Source organism: Daldinia vernicosa (genome assembly GCF_022497035.1).
Source record: "Daldinia vernicosa strain CBS 139.73 unplaced genomic scaffold F5Y00scaffold_8, whole genome shotgun sequence".
Classification (NCBI taxonomy): Eukaryota; Fungi; Ascomycota; class Sordariomycetes; order Xylariales; family Hypoxylaceae; genus Daldinia; species Daldinia vernicosa.
The window spans coordinates 577,918-597,958 of record NW_025953924.1 but is presented as its reverse complement, the minus strand read 5'-3'; the positions used below and the strand labels follow the sequence as shown (position 1 = coordinate 597,958).

The window sequence follows — 20,041 nt, the reverse complement described above, 5'->3', positions numbered from 1 at the left end:
TATTTCGACTGCAGTTTTCAGCACCACCCCAGTCAGTTAGTTCAAACAGATGAAATTATATTTCATCTAGAGATAGATCGATGACGAGAGATTCACGAGTCCTTACGAGCGCGCAAGATAATGGGTGCCCAAGAGTCCAAACATGGCCGAATAGGACGGACACTACGATGCGCAATCCGCATATTCTCTTCAATTTCCAAATTAATTGTATTGCTGATTCAAGAATTAGTGAAAAGGAGGCGCTACGCCCAGCTACTTGAATATACAGCTAAGGATTAGGTGCGGCATGCCGACGGATCCCTAGTAAAGTCCAAGGCCTTTGCCATTAATGGAGCTCACTGACGTAGATTCAGTAGCGTTGATAGGTGAGGCAACTATCACATCGCGGTAAGTTCTAGAGGTAGGCTACGTAGGAGGCAGTATCAAGAACCACCTCATCGCGACGATGAGCGAGTTCGCGGGGACCTTCATGTTCCTCTTATTCGCATTCGGCGGTACCAATGCCGTAAACACGAACCTGCCGAAAACCCCGGCCACGGATCTAGCTAGGTTGCTGTACATGTCTCTATGCTTCGGCATGAACCTTGCCGTCAATGCCTAGGTCTTCTTCCGCATCAGTGGCAGTCTATTCAACCCGGCCGTGACGATGGGCATGATGCTTGTCGATACCGTGGATTATAGGTGGCATTGCGGCTGCGGCTGTCATCTCCGGTCTCACGCCCGGTCCGCTCAGCATAAGCACCAGTCTAGGTGGTGGAACGACGGCGGTGCAGGGCCTGTTCATCGAGATGTTTCTCACAGCCCAGCTCGTGTTCACCATTTTCATGCTAGCTGCCGAGAAGCATCGCGGGACATTCATCGCACCTGTCGGGATTGGGTTGTCGCTATTCATTGCTGAGCTTATGTACGTCTCACCTTATTCCTTAACCTTTTCTCCCAGCTCATCTCAGAACACTTCAAATCCCTTATTAGGAACTGTACTAACATACCATTTTACAGTGGAGTTTATTATTCAGGTGGAAGCGTAAATCCAGCACGTTCCTTCGGCCCCGCCGTCGTCATAGGGTCCTTCTACAATTACCACTGGATTTATTGGATTGGCCCCATCCCAGGCTCGCTACTTGCGTCCAGCTTCTATATCTTCATCAAAGCCCTCGAGTACGAGACAGTGAACTCGCAACAAGATGATAACAATGAAGCACATACCGAACCTAAGTCCGATCCACAACACCTTGAAAACCATGTGTGTTCGTGGGGTGATGGGACAGCAGGAGTAGCTCGGGTTAGTACGCCGTATAGAGGACGGACAAGTTTAGAAGCCGGTCGCATTTGAGTATATATGCGTTATAGCTGTTGTATATTTATGTGTGGCACGCGTAGCGATATCGTAGTTCTTTGGTTTAGAGTAGTTTAATGTTTTAATATAATTTTAATTCCAATTAATACGAATTACTAGAAATGCAAACCTCAAGCCAACCGCAATATCATATGAATTAACGGATTTTGGATCAATCTCCCCTTTTCCACTCAAAAACTACTTAATCTACCCAACATAGATACCCACGTAGCTCTAACGCACCTAATTACCCAAGTATGTAGCGAATGACTATTAAGTACACCTTAATCGACCTAATCTTGATCCTATATGTTACGTTCCCTCCTTTTCTTTCTTTTTTTTTTTCTTACTCTTCCTACCCCCACCCCCTTTTCGATCAAGCAGAACGAAGCAAGATCAGAGAAATTTCATTTAATAGGTAGAGTGGCGGCGAGAATGCAGAATTCTACTCCCCCCTTTACTACTACTCTCCGTTCTGTGGTGATGATGGTGATGGCGGTGGTGGTGGTGAGAAGACGACGGCGACTTTAATACTTCCTCCCACGTCGGCCCTTTGTCGTCTTCCGCGACGCTGCGACGCCGGTGATGCCCATGGCTATGGTGGTGGTGCTTCTTCTCCCCGGTGTTTAGGACCTCCGATGATACCGCTGCCGAATTCGTAATTCCTGTCTTACCGCCGTTGCTGTCGCGGCGTGAGTGTTGCCGCTGGGTCGTGGTGGCGACTAGCGGCGTCGAGGAAGTGTTCGTATCCGCGGCCGGACTCGAAGCCGGCGCTTTGTTGCTGACCGTACCCTCGTTCCCGCTCCCTTGGTCAGAGGCTTCTATTAGCGGTAGTTCCGTTTCGATCCGTCCGCCGCTGCTTTCACGCCTCCTAGTTTCCTCTCGAGCGCCATTCTCAGATGCCGCGTCCGGTTTCGCGAGGCTCATTGCGTATCCGCGCCTCTCTGCGATGGTCAGCGGCGGCGGCGGCGGCGGCAGGTATCCGGCAGGCCTGAAATAGCTCGCAGATGCGCTGCTAACGTCTGGCGCCGAGGCCCGGTGCCCCCTAGGCGGCGGAGTCCGCGCGCGCTGGTACGTGCTTCTTGGGGAATAGAGTACGATACTGCCAGCACCGCCTGACGGGGCAGGCCGGTAGCCGCTGGGTTCTTTATTATAATGACTTCGCTCCCGCTCGTGGTAGGGTTCATAGTCCCGGTTACCTGTAGGAGGTCGATCAGATTTCTCACCATTCATACTCTGTAGGTATCGTCCGCAGTGTTGTCCCGCCTCGGAGCCAGCGGCGAGTTTGTACTGGTCTTGCCGTGTGTACTCCTCGGGAATGACATAACGGCGAATTACGGGGACGAGACTTTTGTCTTTGGTACTCGACGGCGGTGGCGGTGGCATAAGCGCCAGTGGGGACCTCGGGCTAGATGGCTCGAGCAGTCTAAGGTCGTATATCAAGTCGTCAATCGCAGCGGTCAGGATCTTCCTAGACTTGGGATCGTGCCTCACGGGAAATTGACTGCGAAATAGTTGTCTAGGAAGTCTTTCGAGCTCGCCATCGATAGGGGGGGTATCGGCTACGAGCTGAACATCCGCTACGATCTTGTCAAGGCGGCGGAATTCCTCGTCGGGATGCGCGAGGATACATGTCGTAAAATACTGGGCGAATCCGGCGGGCGTTAGAGCAGGGACTCGTGGCCGGGAGTAGAAATCGAGCGGTACTAGATGGTACTGACAGTCCAGGTCTGTGAAGAAATCGGCGAGACGATCATGGGCATCCCTAGCCCTGGAATTGAGGATTTCTGTGTATTTACTTCAGCAAAGATCCTATAATCGCATGTGTAAACCCTGCAAGTCGATAATACTCGGGCGTCAATAAATAGATTGATCAAAGCTCACCTATAAGAGGGTAGATTTCTTGGTCCATCCTATATCTCGAATAGAAAGCGCTGAGCTTCTCAGGTGTGATAACAAGACTACTACTGTTAGGTGCCAAATCATCGATCTGTGACCCTAGGTGTATTAGTGGCTAATATTACGACATCTCTCTTCTTATATATAGCATACAATATATTTTGCCAGGCCTCTAAGAAACTGATTGTTTCGCGTGGTAGCGTACCCGTTCTCGTCAAATAGGGTACCCCATTCTACCACCGTCCCAGCTCCAATGCTGGATCGTCGATAGATCGTAGGGTGGCCGGTAGACGTACGAGGAGGGCCGCGGTCAGAAAAACGGACCCCTGGCCGCGACGTGTCTCCTATTTCCGTGTTCTTCGGGCTTAGCGGGGTTCTGCTAGCAGACGTGCTAGTCGTGCTTGTACTTTCTCTAGAAGAAGATGTGATTGAGTTTGAAGAGCTCGAAGTTGACTGTCCCTGGTGAGGCTTAGCGACCTGATATCCTTCGGCTACTTCGGCTGCTTGTCATCAGCGTCTGCGTCGAGGTTATGAAGACCGATTTTACCTTCATCTCCCTCTGTTCTACGCTCATCTACAAAATCGGTAGACATTAGTATTGAACTATTCGAGTTATTCAGGCCTCTTAAGTTGGATGGGCGGCTGCCGCCATTGAAGGGCATTTGAGGGTGGCCGCAAGAAAGCGGCCTACGTTGGGACGCACCGTTCTCCGGATACTTAGACTCCACTATGCGAATACTTTGGCCCTCCCAATTACGAGTATGGATATTTGGATGATTGACCTTGTCGTACGAAGAGAGCTGTTCTGCCATTATCAACCAGAAACTCGAACAGTCCTACCGCTCATAGGAATAGAGATAATACCAAAGTAAATAAAGACAATTTAGAAACAGACTATATTATATCATATATCATCTACAAAACTTTATTAATATAAGGGGTGGAAGCCATAATGTTAGTTGAACGGCTGAAGCCTTCATTCAAGGGCTCCCGCACTTCACGGGTGCTCACAGTAGAGCATTACCGTCCTTGGCGGAAGCCGGGCGACAGATTAGCATCTTGAATGGGATCATCCCTGTTATTCAGGCATCGATGTTCGGGAGAAAGCTACGTGATACGCACGACATACGATCGGTGTTACGCTTTCGGGTGGGAAAGGGATGGTCGAGCGCACAATTGTTTTTTTTTCGGGAGAGTCCACGGGGCCGTGATATTTCGCTAAGGGGGGCACCGGCGGGCTATTACCGCGGTAATACCCTGGGCGGACTCTCGAGGGTTGCGTCTTTTTAGCACGTCTGGTTTTAGGAGAGCCGTATGGTATACACGACAGTAGCGTCTAGTTCCGTATAAGAGGGGATACACCTATGGGAATGTGTGACATATTATATTCAAATTGAAGGTAGTCAGGCCTCTCCCATGATATTTACAGGATATTATCGGATGGCGTATATCCTCAGAGAAGTATACACGATAGTGTGAAAGAGGGATAAATATATCCCACCAGATCCAGCCGCCACCCATCCTGCGTTTTGCGATGCCCTTTCATCGAAACTCCCGATTTACATCGTATATGCTCATATCACACGTATTACAAATATATTCAAATTCGAAAGCGTGCGTCGTATCCCTATTTAAAACTCCCAAAGGCCACCGTTCGCGAAAAGAACGATATACGTATAAGTACCACTTCCTAATTCAATTTCCAGGGCCCAGGTATGTTATAATCTTGAAGTTCTTATTAAGATACCTATCCCCGAGATAAAGTTAGGCGTATGTGATTTAAACCAGGTAGCTAAGCAGAATGTAGAGTTTGCAAGACATTACGCCGTCGAAACCATCGCATAGGTGGACCAGCTCATATCTTGAAAACGTCACAGCTTTGGGTTTTTTTCTATTATAACCTCTTGGTTTAGTTTATATTAGATACGATGATATTTATATATGATTGTCCTCCCATATTCGAGTGCCTAAAATAAATCATATTCCTCTCGTCACGACAGGCAGATTACTTATTATAGGAGTCTGTTAACGTGGATTTTAAACCAGGACGGAATTATACTACGTATGAGAACGTTCATGCCACGTAGAAATATAAATTATAGCCATTACATACTTACGGAGCTACGTAGATCGTATGCTTATCGTGATACCTACCTAAGTATTTAACGTGGGAAAAGACAACGTCAAGAGTACTTTCTATAAAGTACCCTTCCGCGCCGGCTCCTACCTCACTTTACTACTACTTTAGTTACTATTGACGCGTTTGGCAGTTATTAGGTCCACGGTGCTTGCCACATGATGTACCTACCATAAACGTACCGTCTATTGGGTACCTACCTGGTATGCAAAGTCTTCGCGGTTACCTAATAACTATTCCTTCTCAATCTAAACCTTAAGTCTTTCCTCCGCCTCCACCTCAAAATATCTCCTTCACTTCATCTCATACACAATCACCATTTCCAAGACGATACCCTCTCGCCTCCCCAGCAACACTTCTATTCGTCCTTATCACATAAGCACACGAGGTTTAATTATCAATTCTCCCTCGTGTGCTTTACTGTTGCCTGCCACTAGTCCACTGAACCGATTCTCCTCGCTCTCCCGGCGACTAGGCTCGCAACTGGAAATCACTTCAACCTTCACCTAAAATAGGCACATCTCTATTCCACTTTTCTCATTCCGCTTCGGCACTCTTAAATCGGTCTTGCCCGACTCGATAACTCAAATCATTGCGCAATTATTTTCCATCGCTCAAGGAGTCCTAAGGTACGTTATCATGCTTTCAACCCTCCTACTCTCGTTCATCTCCAAAGACTTCGGTCGTATTTATTTGCTATAATACGTCTGCTTTCTTGCGCATCTGATATTCAAACTCCCTTCTTCCCATACGCTCTACCGATATTTCACTTGATTCGCGCCTTTCGTTAACTCATATAACTAATACTGGGATTGATGATAGGCGATACATCTATTCCAATCATAATCACCATTATACTCGTCATACTCGAACAACGTTAAAGATGGCATACAGCAACGGCACTCCGGAGACGTAAGTGTTTTATGATGTGATATTTTCTAAATCCTACTAATATCGCGATTAGGTTTAAATGTGCTGTTGGTGGCGAGTGGCTCGCCTCCGATAAGTTCTCTCGAAACCAGATTTCTAAATGGCAAAAGGTCAAGCGTGACGATGGCGTCACTCCCGCGAATGCTGGGCTCATTTGCAAAGAGCATACTCAACAGACAGCGGCACCACGAGAGATTAGGTGCAATGGTCCTTGTGGTCTGTGGAAACATAGGGATCACTTCAGCAAGACTCAACGTAACGACCCCAATGCTGTAAGTTTTAGTTTCCTATCCATATCCGTTCTTGTTGACTAACCGCCACAGCAATGCATACCCTGCACTCTCTGGGTGGTTAATTTTAACGGGGATGAGGCCCCTCACGGTGCCCCCAACTCTCAGTTGCTCTCCCACGAGATTCAGGCGCAGGCGACGGGCGTACAAAGCGAGGCTCCTACCATTGCGTCTCCCCGTTCCGCCGTTGGTGATAGACCTAGCGGAGTTCTTTCCGATTACCAGCAGGCTCGTATTCATGGAGTTGAGGTTGGTGAGGTTGATACCATGGTGGTTCAATCGGCCTTCACGATGCAGCGGGGCGTCGACTCCACCGGTTCACCTGCCAATTCCGATCATAGGGGTCCCGTTTCACCTGCCACCTCCGACGTGAACCCCACTGATAACGGCAAGCCTCAATCGGTAGCCGGCTCCACCGCACCTGCCGATGAACCTGCCGATGAACCTGCTTTTCGGCTGTACGGCTACAGCCCATTCGCTCCTGCTGCTGGTAAGAGTGTCGAAAAGGCCACGAAGGAGGAATCGGCGGGAGATAGTGAATTGCCACCCATGGTCCCGAACAAGCAGCCCGGTAAAAAATGGTTCAAAGGAGTAAGTGCTTCTAAGTCATACCTAGTTTATACTACCTGGTAACTGACAGTCTACAGGACACTCGTAAAGTATTCTTTGCGCCACCGGCTTATGCGGCTCGTCCGACGGACCAGACCAATCTTCGATGCGTTGAAAGCGATAGTAGTGATAGCGATAGCGATTAAGCAAATCTCAACTACGGTATACGGGGGTCATATTGCATGGGTTTAATAGCTTGCGTTGTTACATATAAGCGCAGGGTTTGAAGGTCACGGATAGTTGGTTGTGAATAGGTACTAACTACGACGTCGAAAGTAATTAATAATGCGTTCTGTTTCACTGCGTATTTTCTAATAAGCAGCATTATAACAATGTGAATCTCTCTCCCCCCTTAGCAGAATTTGAGAATAGTTTTCCGCTATCCATAAGGGTGTGATCTTGATTGGGTCCATGTCTTCAAAAGGAGCCGAGCTCAAGAAGGCAAGGTGGCCTCTGACTATTACTTAGGATACAAGTAGGCTGTTAAGCTGCTCTACCGAATATCAATACCGAATATGCAATTCACCCAGCTAGTTTCATTGCTTTTCTATAACCAAACTCAATTGTAGTAAAGTAGTAGGTAGCTTTATATCCTACCCAGTCAACTTGCTTGGAAGGTGACATAGGTAGCATTTTTACGATTTGTAAAGTAAAGTAAATAAAAATTGGCTAACTAATAAATTCTTAGGACCGAAACGCAAGTTGTTTAAACGCGGGCAGTCGCATCGTGCGTCTTCTCCTCAGAGAATTGCTCCCTCGTGTACTCGATCGTCTGGGTCGCGGACGGGACCTTAGGCGGCGCAATGTCGCGGCGGAAGATATAGTGGCCCCAGAAGTACAGGAACTGGTCGGCGCCGTAGCGCACGAGGCTGCGGAGGGGGACGTTGAAGACGGCGTCGAGCTCCTCGAGCGTCTTCTCCTTGGTCTCGGGAAGGAAGAAGAGCACGAGGAAGAAGCCGACGATGTTCCACGCGGCGTACCACGAAAATGCGCCCTGAGGAGTCCAGGCTTGAGTCAACGCCGGCCACGTGAGGGAGATTACCGAGTTGAAGAGCCACGTCGTCGCCGTTGCGAGCGACATTCCTATCGGACGGATGTATAACGGGTACGCTTCTGCGCTATATGTGAACGGGACGGGCTGAGAGGTAATTAGTAGGTACTAAGAACTCTTCGGGGGATGCCGAACTGCTCTTACCCCTTCGCCTGGAGAGTAAACCACGCCGTATAGGTATATACCTAATGCGATGCAACCAATGTGCGCGGTACTGCCCTCCGGGATCCAAAAGCTAAAGCCCGTGAAAAATAGAAATAGAGACATCAGCTATATCAGTTAAATCAGCTACTGTCCTAAAAATTGGGTGGCTATAGGTTACCTATGTAGGTAAAGGGATGGACTTACGGGGAAAGTAGTAAGGAGTAGATTGCGCCGGCCAAATGTATCGATGGTGTAGAAGGCAGGAATAGCGAACAGGAAATTGACGATGCCAAAACCGAGCGAAGCCACGAGAGCAGCTTGGATAGAGAAGCCGCTCTCGACGAAGATTTCCGTCGAATAGTATGCGATGGCATTGACACCGCAGAACTGTTGCATAAACATTACAATCTCTGATGCTATCATGGCATTTCGGTTTCGACGGATGGTAAGAATTTCCTTGATCTTGCTCTGGCCTATGTGCATAGTCTCTTTTTCGATCTGAAGCAGAGTGTCCATATAGAAGAGGTCGCGCGCGGCCTGCACCTTTTCGTACCGCAGCTGACATATAGCCTTATAAGCATCGCCATGCCGATTTTTGGTAAGGTACCACCGAGGTGACTATAAGACTTTTTTTAGTACCTAACAATTGAATCACGAGGGGTTCTATGATACTTACTTCAGGGGTGAAGTATACGATGGCACAGACGATAACAGCAGGTATCAGGGCAGATCCCATCATCAGGCGCCAATTTAGACCTATGATTCCCGACAAATTCGGGACATTAAAGAAGGCCAAATCCATTACGTATCCTAGCATGATACCGAAAGCAGTCCACATCTGCCACTGCATAACCAAAGCACCACGAAGCTTCGGCGGAGAACACTCAGCAGCAAAGATGGCTTATAGATAGTTAGCGTCGTTGATATTAACCACGTTACGAAGCTAAAATGGTAACTTACGGGTCGTAGCCGACTTTGGACCAATACCGAAACCGAGAGCGAAACGAGCGATGAACATATGCCACCAAGTGTTTGTAAAGGCTTGCCAGAAACAAGCTAAAGCTGATACGGCACAAGAAATGAAGACCGTACCGCGACGTCCAAAGGCCTTATTCATTGGCTCCGTGAGCCAGCAACCGACAACGGCGCAGCATATGTACGGTGCAGCTAGCGGGCTGTCAGCTATTGTTTAAGTGTTCGCCAACAAGGATAGGCTTACCGTTGACGAGGCCCAGTAGCCACGAATCTTTTAGGACACGTTGATTAGCACGTACGTAAAATGAATATGTATCAACGCTTTTATAGCTTACCTCTTTGAGAGTTGGAGTCTCCTATCCCAAATTCTGCCTTATAGAAGGACTGCGCACCGTTGACTACAGTCTCGTCCATACCTTGAACGGCGGCACAGAGCGAGCAGATGACGATGACAGCGTAGAGCATTGTGGGGTTTGACCATTTGTGTGTGATCTCCCTGTCGAGCACCTCCCTTTCACGATCGGTAAGCTCGTCGACGGTGTCGTACTTATTCAAGTTACCGGCGATCATAGCGCCGAGCCGGAAAGCACGAATGTCGTCTGCATCGGTGAGGCCGTGCTTCGCACAGAACTCCTCACCTCGCTGGGCTAGCTGTGTTGGAGACAGACCAGCAAGAGGATTCCCTAGTTTGGCCGTGGCCTCTAGACGTCGTCTCTCCCCTTCATCTAGTACATTGTCTTTAGTTTCCCGATGTTCGAGTTCCGATGGAGATGCGTCCGAATAGCCTGACTCTTTTCGAGGTTGGATCTTCTCGGTCTTTTCCCCTAATGAGCCGTCTTTGGGCGGGTCTCCCGAATTGGAAGCCATGTCTCAGCATCAATCACTCGATTATGAAGCTTTGTTGTGAGTCACTTTGATTTTCAGTCTACTTATCTCGCCCCCTATAAGATTATGTAGCGCTAGTATAAGCGTAGACGAAAGGGCACGGAAGAAAGTGAAAGTGAAACTGAAGCTGACACGGACAAAAAAGCAACGATAAGTAAGAACGGGACTAATTATATTAGTCGACTAGACAAGGCAGTAAGAACTTTGACACCACCCGGCGAGCCACACGGCGAGAAGACTACCTACTCGACTAAGGGGGGCTAGGGCTCGGCAGCTTTATTCACAAAAAACGACTGTCGATCATCGCGTGAGAGTTGTATATGACGAACGAGATGTGGTGTAGTACAGAGATTATACCTCAAGCCTCGTTGGTCAAAGGTTCTTTGAAGGATCACATTCAGATGAGCCGACGTCATCTTGTGGTGCTGCCTCATTCGCTATGGCAGGGGGTACTCCGGACTCTGGACTTGCTAGAGTATAGTATTCCTGGGGTAGGCCAATGGAAGACGACTACTGGTCTTTGTGCTTTTTGCCAAGGATACTCAAGCCTCCATCCGTTATAATTCACCGATTAGCCCTCTAGGATATCAGGTGTAATATGAGAGAGCGGTGACGTCGGTAGTTCTAGACTTGCTGGTATGATCTACCTACGACAGCATGGATGGCGATGGTTAACAGGCTGGATACTGTTTTAGAATTTGATTATATTAAAAGCGTGATAGGGTAGAATCCCTCGAAGCTACGTTGCGCGGAAACAGGAGCCAAAAAGACTCCAGATTGTACTACCACATTATCCGTGTAAGTGAAGTGAATCAGCTTTGAATACGGCTATACGGCTGACATGACTATGCCGAATGAAGTTTTGTGCATATCGAAAGTAACTTGAGGCTTTCATATAAGTCGGTATGACATATAGGATCAGCTAAGGCATTTTTTAAATGTAGAAGATGCAATATTTAGCATGTATTATAGGGCAGGAGGTTGTAAGTTCTGAGTTGTAAGTTGTCCCGCTATGTATAGGTACTATATGTAATTAGACGTTACACGAAAGCCTTGTAGCCACCTTAGGTTAGGCACCTTAGGTAACCTAGACCTTACCCAGCCGCCCAGCTGCTTCCACTATTACACATTACACGCATCTTTCTCCACCTAGATCTGCTGTGAATAATTGTAACCTGTACGTATTCTTCCTCCCGACACAAAGGAAAGCGGAGGAAGGTGTGGCTGCTGTGGTCATCCCAAAGTTGGGGTATATACCATGTAATTGGCTAAGACCCCCAAATGGCGTCCTGTGACGTAACCCGAACCACACTTTTCAATCAATAAGCTTATCATTCACTTTACATACTGAATAGTTACTTTCTCCCCGGTCTGAGTATTGTGCACAAAACAGGTAGCTAATGGATGGTTAATACTGAACCTACTATTAGCCCTGTGTAGATGAAAATATACCTATAGTCGTAATAAGCGGCCAGAGCGCCTAGAGCGAATTTTGATAAAAAAATGCGATGTATATTCGTATCAATGATCTAATCGCTAAGTTAAGATGCAATGTGATAAATGATTTTTGCCGGCATTCCGCGGTTGTTGGGCACCCGCGTGTCCCCCTAGTCGCATCGAATCCGCTGAACCATTAAGTCGGCGATGCGATAGGTCATGTGGTGCGTCGTACATGTACTGCATAATATTCGTAATACTCGAACCTTAGACGAGTCAAGCAGTAGATGAAACCATCTCGTCTTCCTTGTCTTACCGAGCAGCTCGTTGTTTGCGCATTTTATAACTGAAAGCGGATCTGCGCAACTTGTGCAACCTGTGCTAATTCCTGTATAACGTAGCACCACGAGATGCTCGGTAAGGTTGTCGAGGTTGTCTGATTTTGTAAATTCCTTCAGTCAGCCTTGGTTACACTGACATATATACAATGCTGAGCGCCTGCTGGGCAACTCCAAGCTGATGAATATACGTATTATACGTATGATCGGCACCGTTGTTTGCCCCTCTAAGTAATACCCCTAGACCGCCAGACACCTTCAGCAGGTAATGATGTACAAATATAGTACCTATGTACTAATTCAGCTTGGAAAAGACGTATTCCTCGACTGTCTGGTGGGAGTTCCTATTGTTCCGGTATCTTCGCCTGCGCTAGCTTTTCTCCGGGCTCTTTTCCGCTTTAAGGCAGACCACTCTGTTTTCCATGCAGAGATGCTTTCTCGCAGTTCCTCATCGGCATCTTTCGGCACGTAGCTTAAGCACTGCACCTCGATCGCCTTTAGCTGAATCTGTAGGCTAAGCATCTCCATCTCACCTTCGTTTCGCTCACATTCGCTTCCCCGTGACTGTCAGCACCGGTCGCAACTTCGAGTAATGGCCGGCTTGGCTAAACTTACAGCTCCTTAACCCGCTTTTCGAGATGAATGATTCTCTGCGCGGCGCGTTCCGCACGTGTGATAAACAGTTCGTGAATATGCTACATACCTACGTATCAGACAGAACGTGCTTATATAAGTAGGCGGCTGGTAACACTCTTACCTCTGTCTCCTCCTGCCGAGCGCGTAGACCCGAGACAACCTCTTCCAGTTCCTTGCACAAATTTTGTGCTTCTGTGGCGATTCGATTAGCCTGCGCTGCCGACATATGAGACCCCTTAGCGGCAGCGACTTTGGGAGTGCTAGGACTTCCTTCAGTTTGACTTCCTTCAGTTTGGGTTGATGAAGATGCGTATGTAGGCAACGGCGTGGTCGAAATACTGGGCATCGTATGCCCTGGTGTTAGCGGTCCCCAAAAGGAGTCGCGCTCACTTCTGTTATCCCGGAGTATCAGGCTGCTAGGTCTAGACCTTAGAGATCTTCGACTTGGCGGATAGTCTTTCGTGGATAGGGCCTTTTCCATCTCATCCACTTTCGCATGGAGACTATTGACATTGTGCTCTTGGATATTATCCTGTTTGCTCAGCTGAGCGGCGAGATCATTTAGTCGCTGCACGAGGACATCTTTGCTGTCTTGTACAACAGATTCTCGTCCGGGCCGGCCTGCCTCAGCTAGATGTAGAGCGGATGCTGATTTAATAAGGGGCGATGAAAACTGGCGACGCGCTGGAGAAAACGGAGACATGCCCAAGGAATGAAGACGCAAGGACGGCAAGGATGGTGAAGCTGGTGGTGATGATTGAGGAGTTGCGGCGGCATGGTATAATGACCAGGGGTGATGATACTCTTCTGGCTTGGCGCTCCTAGGCGGCGTCTGCAGCGCCGGCGTGGCCGGAGTGCTATCCGGCTCTGCATCCGAGTCTGTGTCCGTCATAAGGCAAATCAACGTAACCTCAGCCTCGATAACTAGCTTAGACCAAGGACTTCCGTATTTGGATAGGAGCGATAGATGAGCCTGGTGGGAGATGCCTGACGATGTGACATATTCTTTGGTTAGGAAACATAGATGCAGCTCGATGCAACCTAGATCCGTGCACCATAAAAGCTGGCCTCTGTGAAGGCCTAAGGCAACAACGGCTATTGGAAGTACATGCGCCTATGTTATTAACTGCACACGAGGCAGTCATACCGGACCTAGAGTATATTGCATACTCCGATGTTAAAGCATTGGATCCGAGATAGTTAAAGTTTGGTAGTTACGCGATATTCTCGCACTAAAAATATGAGGATAACCTCCTTTTCCACTTTCGAAACAGTTGCAAATAGCTCAGAGATCAACCTTCAAGGAAGTAGTCAAAGCTGGTAAAGAACTAAGGCTATATTTGGCGGGGTACCCCGGGTGCATTGGCAGGTACAAGGTAATAGGTAAGGCACTTAAAACTTGGAAGTGTTTCTTACATATTATGCGAGACTTTTCAAGTCCATCTTGATTGGGAAAGTGCCGGCTCTGCATGTACGTTAGGTTAGGTACTTAGGCAGGTAGCTGGTATTGAAGCTGTACATAGTAGTGTAGAGCTGGTAGGAGGTAGGAACAGCTCGTTGTCAGACCGGCAACTGCCCGTCAATAGAGTTTCCTTCTCGGCTGTACTCGCATGGTTTCGGTAAAGTGTTCAAAGTATTCCGTATTTACTGGGGAAGCAGCTGGCGAAAGCTGTGCAACTTTTCTTCCCATGTCTCCGCGCCCCCACAAACAATCGGCCAATGACGGCTTTCGCAACTCTTGCACTCAAATGACCGGGTCTCCTTGTTCTCCAAACGTCTATGTAACTCCCCCATTTCATACGGTCTCGTGATTTCGACCTTTCCAATGTCAGTCTTCGAGATAGTACATCTATTCAACCCAATGATGACCTATTGTCGTCTCTATTGCTGCCGTTGTCCTTCTTAATCGCTTGTATTTTTTTTGTTCACATAACTAAGGTACTTAGTTATTAATCATAAAAGTCCCACGTTACGTTGTTGAGTGCGGCTACCTACCAACCTAGACTTTTCAAGCTCCTTGTTCTTTTACACTAGAGCCTCGGCACTTTTACAGATACACTAGGACCCTGCTATCCTGCTATCCCGCTATCCGTTGCTATCAAGCGTCATCCTAATTCCCGCGGGGTGACCCTCCGATCTAGTCTCGTGCTATTGCTCATACTTCAAAACTTCCACATTTTCTAATTCGAGTCTCATGGCCTGAACTCCTCTCCCCTACCTGAGATCTTATACGTCTTCAGGTCCGACAAGTCTACCACCGAGCCTTCGCTGATCAGACGAACTCGCCCATCATGTCGTGGAAGGCATCTGAGAGGCTAATGGACACCATCCGCCATTACTCCCTCTTTCCTGCTACGGGTGTGAGTTTAAGGCAGATGGTCCAGTTTGGCGAGAGACCCTCAGTCGGTATGTTGCATTTACTTCTTTTGTCGTCATAATTACGAATGCAATTTTCTGACTCAACATCGTCGTCTAGGAACCCTGTTTCGCGCTTCTCAATTCCTCGCCGAAGAGCTCCCAATCCGTCTTGCGCATCGAGTTCAGGAACTCACGAGCTTACCTGATGGACTTAGTGATATGCCATCGGTCAAGAGAGTCCAGGATTGGTACGCGCAGTCGTTTGAGGTACGCCCCCACCCCCTCTGACTTACCTGCGATGGTCATGAGCGTGAGTCATCTGATATGTTATGATAATAGGAGATCATCAATCTCGGACGGCCCGAACTATCAAGAGACGTGAAGGACCGACTCTTAAACCCGGGAAAATTTAGCAACGGCAGAGGAAATATGCTCTCCGAAGCTACTCCAAACCCGAGCATTCGCGAAGGCCAGTATGCCTCGGCGCCGCCGACACAAATTGGCCTAGGAAACAGCAAGAAGTACCAAGCGGCAAGGAGATACTTCGCTATGGTAGACGATAATGGCGATTGGCCACCCGAATTGCAGGCGTACAACTCCAAATTTGCACAGACATTACACAAGATCAAGAGACGGCATGACGGCGTTGTCACAACGATGGCACAGGGCATCCTTGAATACAAGCGAAGGAGACAACGGATGCAAATTGACAACAATATACAGTCCTTCCTAGATCGTTTCTACATGTCTCGAATAGGTATTCGTATGCTTATCGGCCAGCATATCGCCCTGACGGACCAGAGCCATCACCGGGACCCTACTTATGTTGGTATTATCTGCACGAAGACGAACGTGCGGGATTTGGCGCAAGAGGCTATCGAAAATGCTCGGTTTGTATGCGAAGATCACTATGGACTCTTCGAAGCACCCAAGATTCAACTTGTCTGTAACCCCGATCTCAACTTTATGTACGTTCCCGGCCACTTGTCGCATATGCTATTCGAGACCTTGAAAAACTCGTTAAGAGCTGTTGTCGAGACGCACGGGCAAGACAAGCAGGAATTTCCAGTAACGAAGGTCATCGTCGCGGAAGGAAGAGAAGATATCACGATCAAGATCAGCGACGAGGGCGGCGGAATCCCACGAAGCGCCATCCCGCTAGTGTGGACGTACATGTACACGACTGTAGACCGGACCCCTAACTTGGACCCTGACTTTGATAAGAGCGATTTCAAGGCGCCGATGGCAGGCTTTGGCTACGGACTGCCGATCTCGAGACTTTACGCTCGGTATTTTGGTGGCGATTTGAAACTGATCAGCATGGAAGGGTATGTCGCCTTGGTATCTTGAATTTGCCTCATCGCCATAAGACTAACTCGGAAATTTAGGTACGGAACGGATGTGTATCTACACCTCAACCGCTTGTCGAGCTCTTCGGAGCCGCTACAATAGCAATCAGCAGTCATGAGGGAGTGGACTTCGTCCCAAGGATTGACGTTGCCGCACATGAGAACGATGCAGAAACGGCTCAAATTTTTCGAAGTCTCGGAGCGTAAGCAGGTCGGCGACGCGGAATCTATGATCAGCCAGGAGGGCGGCCGCTTTTCTCACATGGATGACGAGAAAGCAGAGCTATGATCATTTATTTGTATGACTTAAGACTACCCCCCCGGATCTCGGATCGATGCGTGTTGTGTTGCTCGCCCGAGACGGGACGGATATAAGGTAAGAAGGGAGAGATTCAAGGGTCAAATCAGGGGACACATAATAGGCAAAAAATTAAATAGGGTGTTGGGGCACGGCGTTCTTCCCTCTTATATTTTCGGTCGTCCTTTTTCAGTCCCGCTTCTCCAGTGCTTTTTTGCTTCCGGACGGGCACAGGATGATGGGACTATGTATGTATGGATGGGAGAAAGGTGGCCGGAATGATATGACTTACTTACCCCTCTGCATCAGGGCATGGTGTGTATAAAAAGCGTGAAAAAAGGCCATTTCGGAGAGGAGCTTTCTACAATGTATATAAAATAAAGTAACTAACAGCATTGATTGATTGAAGACTTTGTTGTTGTTATACTACCTATCCTATCTACTCGCTATGTCTCGCGATGAAATATATATACATATCAATAATATGTACCTGTACATGCATAATATAGGTAAGCATAATAGGCCCCCCTTTTCTTTAAAGACTCGACGTTTTCACGGTCCCTTTAGTATGTTAGGTAAGGTTTACACCCTCCCCTATGATTGTTGACCCTTTGCCGAATATATATATGTACAACCATTAGCAGACCAATAAATGGACCCCCCGACCACCCGCTCGATGACCGGCCTAGGTTACCTTTCTCCCTTTCCTAACGTACACTGCCTGTCCTATCATATTATATGCCTAGTAGCTGTAGAGTCGCTCCATCCGCTACACATACTATCGTGACACTATCTACCTCCCCTTCGATTTCTAGCATGAGGAGACGATTGGTTTTAAATCTTATTTACGCCTTGTACATTAAATCAATGAAGCCCGTCGCCAAGTCCACAACGACGGCTTTATTCGGCAAGCTGCCCGCGACACCATAGAGGGCCGCCGTATCGCCCGTGGCCTTACCCTTCAGGGCTTTACCCTCAACAGCGCGAACGCGCTCCTTCTCGCGCTCCTCTTCGATGACGGCCTCGAGATCGGCAACGAGGCGCTCCCAAACCTTGACGATGGGCATGGTGACGGCGACGTGCATAGCGGGCGGGTTCTGCAGGGCGTTGAGATGCCAGCCCTTGGCGTTCATGCCGTCGGCGATGTCGTAGATGTTGAGGTTACGAGCCGAGAAGGAGACGACGGAGACGAGGGGGCGGCCGAGCACCTCGAGCTCCACGCTGAGGGTGGGGGACGACGCTACGTGTTCGGCGATCTTCTTGGCACACCCGACGATCTTGACGCACGAGTCGATATATCCGGCCTCACCGACTCGCATCATGCTGGTCCAGCACCCGGCGATGAGGGCGCCGGGGCGGGAACCCGCGATTCCGGGGGAAGCGTACACGCCGCCGGACCAGTCGGGGGAGACGAAATATTGGTACGTACGCAACTCCTGGGTGCGGTAGAGGACTGTGGAGCTGCCCTTGGGCGCGAAGCCGTACTTGTGCGTGTCGCAGGAGATGGAGGTGACGCCCTTGAGGCGGAAGTCGAAAAGTTCCGTCTCAAAACCGGCCTTGTCGAGGAAAGGGACTAAGAAAGAACCTAGACAGCAGTCTACGTGTAGCGGTAAACGGCGCTTCAGGGCTAACTTGGATAGGGCCGGGATGTCGTCCATGATGCCATGAGGGAAGTTGGGCGCAGAACCGACAAGGAGAATTGTGTTGGAGTTAATAAGACGAGATACACGGTGGACATCCACCTGGTATGTCGGAGCAGGGCAAGGCACATAGTGAATCTTGATTTTGAAGTAGTCGCCAGCTTTCCGGAAGGCCGTGTGTGCCGTCTCCGGGAGGATCCTATAACCCGTCAAGTTAGTGATTCCAAAGTATAAACCATGTAGTTGATAGTTAATGTCATTGTAATACATTGGACATTGGACTTACATCTCAGGTTCCGTTACGCCACGCTCCGCATATGCCTTCTGCCGCGCACCATAGCATGCCATCAAGATACTCTCGGTACCACCGCTGGTGCATACTCCGGCAGCGCTGGGCGGGGCATGGAACATGGAGAGAACCATTGCGACAACCTCGGCTTCCATCTTTCGCACTCCGGGGAAGACATCTGGATGTATCGGATTCGCAACTGTAAACTTTCCATAGGCCTCCGTCTGCAGCTTCAACAAATCTTCCTCGCCATGGTACACGGCCCCCGACACGTAGCCGTCTTCCCACCTGGTATGTTCCATATTTGCCAACTTGTCGAGCTCGGCTCGTAAGGCGTCATCCGTCCAGCCTTCTTTTGGTAATGTGGTGTATCGCGTACTGTCGGCAGGTATCATCTTTGCTTGTATCTTTGCTAACGATTCTGTAATCTGTTTCCGTACCTGGGTTCGAACGCCCGGGGCACGCAGGAAATAACCGTATAGCACACGTCGTACATCGTGGTATAATTCTGCTATAGTACCGAAGATGCCGCGGCCCTTCAGCTTCCAAAACGTTCGGCGGACTATGCGCAGTACGAAGAAAAAGAAAATAATGTTCTTAAGTCTATACAGAGACGGGACGGGATAATTAGTTTTTTATGTTTTATGTACTTTAACTAACAGTAGTTAAAGTAACACTTGGTTATATTATTAAAATGGTGTCAAAGACATTGAACACTTACATTTCGACATTGAAGACTTGCCGAGGATCGATCGTCCGAGATCGCTTCTTCACGCTATCAAAGCTTTCGCGCAAGCTAATAGGCATTCTCGAAGAACCCGGCATGGTGTCGACTAATTGTAACCAAAACGGGCTCAATTGCCAAACAATCAAATCCGTCTAAACTATCCAGGACATTTAAGAGGAAGGAGATTCGAGAGAGACTTCAAAGTAATATGTGTGTGTGTAGTTATTGGTTTTTATCTAATTAATTAACCCCAGAAAATCCCAAGATAAGTATAAGTTTCGTCAGATCCGTGGAACACGAAGCTACGACGGTCCCGCGTCCCGCAGAAGAAGGGAACAGCGAAGGCCAAAGTACGGCCAGTACGGCCTACACTAATCGTCACATGCGCAAGCAAGGATGTTCGGCAACAGCAGAGGTGGATCCCGCTTGTCTAGCCTAGGCCCGTCTTCCCAGATCCGGTAATACCCGCCAAGGTAATCGCGAATGCGAGCTATTAAGCTTCTTCTTAGCGGGTTTGTTATGGGATGACAATTGCCTGTCATCTCACTGGCCGTTTATGAGGTATGTAGGTCAAATTGAGAATATTATGTAAACGCTGTAACATAGGTGGCCTTAGGTAGCTAAGGTATCAGGGCTGGCTATCGTATATTCGAGCTCTCCGGGCGTTGCATTTAATTAAAGAAATGGGCAACAATTGAGGACTCTCGTATAAA

General features: G+C 48.5%; 8 protein-coding genes across 8 annotated transcripts; 4 read left to right on the top strand and 4 right to left on the bottom strand.

Moving 5' to 3' along the window:
• Positions 1–229: 229 nt before the first annotated feature.
• Positions 230–1,391, top strand: F5Y00DRAFT_228608 (aquaporin-like protein). Its single transcript, XM_048006657.1, has 3 exons — positions 230–279; positions 357–904; positions 1,000–1,391. Exons 2-3 carry the CDS (start codon positions 789–791, stop codon positions 1,331–1,333), a joined length of 450 nt encoding a protein of 149 aa, XP_047868017.1. The 5' UTR covers positions 230–279; positions 357–788; the 3' UTR covers positions 1,334–1,391.
• A 312-nt stretch (positions 1,392–1,703) lies between these two features.
• Positions 1,704–4,047, bottom strand: F5Y00DRAFT_274299 (uncharacterized protein; the record flags this gene model as incomplete). Its single annotated transcript, XM_048013337.1, has 4 exons — positions 1,704–3,123; positions 3,221–3,326; positions 3,389–3,735; positions 3,783–4,047. 4 exons carry the CDS (start codon positions 4,045–4,047, stop codon positions 1,748–1,750), a joined length of 2,094 nt encoding a protein of 697 aa, XP_047868016.1. The 3' UTR covers positions 1,704–1,747.
• A 2,030-nt stretch (positions 4,048–6,077) lies between these two features.
• On the top strand, positions 6,078–7,347 carry F5Y00DRAFT_274296 (Stc1 domain-containing protein; the record flags this gene model as incomplete). Its single annotated transcript, XM_048013336.1, has 4 exons — positions 6,078–6,284; positions 6,337–6,574; positions 6,626–7,183; positions 7,240–7,347. Exons 1-4 carry the CDS (start codon positions 6,256–6,258, stop codon positions 7,345–7,347), a joined length of 933 nt encoding a protein of 310 aa, XP_047868015.1. The 5' UTR covers positions 6,078–6,255.
• A 560-nt stretch (positions 7,348–7,907) lies between these two features.
• F5Y00DRAFT_274294 (uncharacterized protein) lies at positions 7,908–10,308 on the bottom strand (the record flags this gene model as incomplete). Its single annotated transcript, XM_048013335.1, has 7 exons — positions 9,707–10,308; positions 9,616–9,642; positions 9,357–9,563; positions 9,073–9,296; positions 8,601–9,014; positions 8,397–8,522; positions 7,908–8,339 (listed from the first exon to the last, which is right to left on the bottom strand). Exons 1-7 carry the CDS (start codon positions 10,236–10,238, stop codon positions 7,908–7,910), a joined length of 1,962 nt encoding a protein of 653 aa, XP_047868014.1. The 5' UTR covers positions 10,239–10,308.
• Positions 10,309–11,764: 1,456 nt separating this feature from the next.
• F5Y00DRAFT_228600 (uncharacterized protein) lies at positions 11,765–14,129 on the bottom strand. Its single transcript, XM_048006656.1, has 3 exons — positions 12,789–14,129; positions 12,647–12,726; positions 11,765–12,584 (listed from the first exon to the last, which is right to left on the bottom strand). Exons 1-3 carry the CDS (start codon positions 13,557–13,559, stop codon positions 12,332–12,334), a joined length of 1,104 nt encoding a protein of 367 aa, XP_047868013.1. The 5' UTR covers positions 13,560–14,129; the 3' UTR covers positions 11,765–12,331.
• A 326-nt stretch (positions 14,130–14,455) lies between these two features.
• F5Y00DRAFT_228597 (mitochondrial branched-chain alpha-ketoacid dehydrogenase kinase-domain-containing protein) lies at positions 14,456–16,804 on the top strand. The gene is made up of 4 exons (XM_048006655.1): positions 14,456–15,073; positions 15,144–15,292; positions 15,365–16,353; positions 16,414–16,804. Exons 1-4 carry the CDS (start codon positions 14,959–14,961, stop codon positions 16,475–16,477), a joined length of 1,317 nt encoding a protein of 438 aa, XP_047868012.1. The 5' UTR covers positions 14,456–14,958; the 3' UTR covers positions 16,478–16,804.
• On the top strand, positions 16,075–16,804 carry F5Y00DRAFT_228592 (uncharacterized protein). The gene is made up of 2 exons (XM_048006654.1): positions 16,075–16,353; positions 16,414–16,804. Exon 2 carries the CDS (start codon positions 16,490–16,492, stop codon positions 16,661–16,663), a length of 174 nt encoding a protein of 57 aa, XP_047868011.1. The 5' UTR covers positions 16,075–16,353; positions 16,414–16,489; the 3' UTR covers positions 16,664–16,804.
• Positions 16,805–17,064: 260 nt separating this feature from the next.
• F5Y00DRAFT_228572 (PLP-dependent transferase) lies at positions 17,065–19,637 on the bottom strand. Its single transcript, XM_048006653.1, has 3 exons — positions 19,323–19,637; positions 18,599–19,204; positions 17,065–18,511 (listed from the first exon to the last, which is right to left on the bottom strand). Exons 1-3 carry the CDS (start codon positions 19,424–19,426, stop codon positions 17,518–17,520), a joined length of 1,704 nt encoding a protein of 567 aa, XP_047868010.1. The 5' UTR covers positions 19,427–19,637; the 3' UTR covers positions 17,065–17,517.
• Positions 19,638–20,041: the final 404 nt, after the last annotated feature.

Bases quoted from the DNA above. Each gene is read 5' to 3' on its own strand.
- F5Y00DRAFT_228608 (XM_048006657.1), top strand. From the start codon at position 789: ATGTTTCTCACAGCCCAGCTCGTGTTCACCATTTTCATGCTAGCTGCC. The intron at 905-999 runs GTACGTCTCACC...ACCATTTTACAG, and splicing joins CTATTCATTGCTGAGCTTAT to TGGAGTTTATTATTCAGGTG.
- F5Y00DRAFT_228600 (XM_048006656.1), bottom strand. From the start codon at position 13,559: ATGACGGACACAGACTCGGATGCAGAGCCGGATAGCACTCCGGCCACG. The intron at 12,727-12,788 runs GTAAGAGTGTTA...GTAGGTATGTAG, and splicing joins CTCGGCAGGAGGAGACAGAG to CATATTCACGAACTGTTTAT. The intron at 12,585-12,646 runs GTAAGTTTAGCC...GTCACGGGGAAG, and splicing joins GAAAAGCGGGTTAAGGAGCT to CGAATGTGAGCGAAACGAAG.
- F5Y00DRAFT_228597 (XM_048006655.1), top strand. From the start codon at position 14,959: ATGTCGTGGAAGGCATCTGAGAGGCTAATGGACACCATCCGCCATTAC. The intron at 15,074-15,143 runs GTATGTTGCATT...ATCGTCGTCTAG, and splicing joins TGGCGAGAGACCCTCAGTCG to GAACCCTGTTTCGCGCTTCT. The intron at 15,293-15,364 runs GTACGCCCCCAC...TTATGATAATAG, and splicing joins GGTACGCGCAGTCGTTTGAG to GAGATCATCAATCTCGGACG.
- F5Y00DRAFT_228592 (XM_048006654.1), top strand. From the start codon at position 16,490: ATGAGGGAGTGGACTTCGTCCCAAGGATTGACGTTGCCGCACATGAGA.
- F5Y00DRAFT_228572 (XM_048006653.1), bottom strand. From the start codon at position 19,426: ATGCCGGGTTCTTCGAGAATGCCTATTAGCTTGCGCGAAAGCTTTGAT. The intron at 19,205-19,322 runs GTAAGTGTTCAA...GTCTCTGTATAG, and splicing joins CAAGTCTTCAATGTCGAAAT to ACTTAAGAACATTATTTTCT. The intron at 18,512-18,598 runs GTAAGTCCAATG...GACGGGTTATAG, and splicing joins GGCGTAACGGAACCTGAGAT to GATCCTCCCGGAGACGGCAC.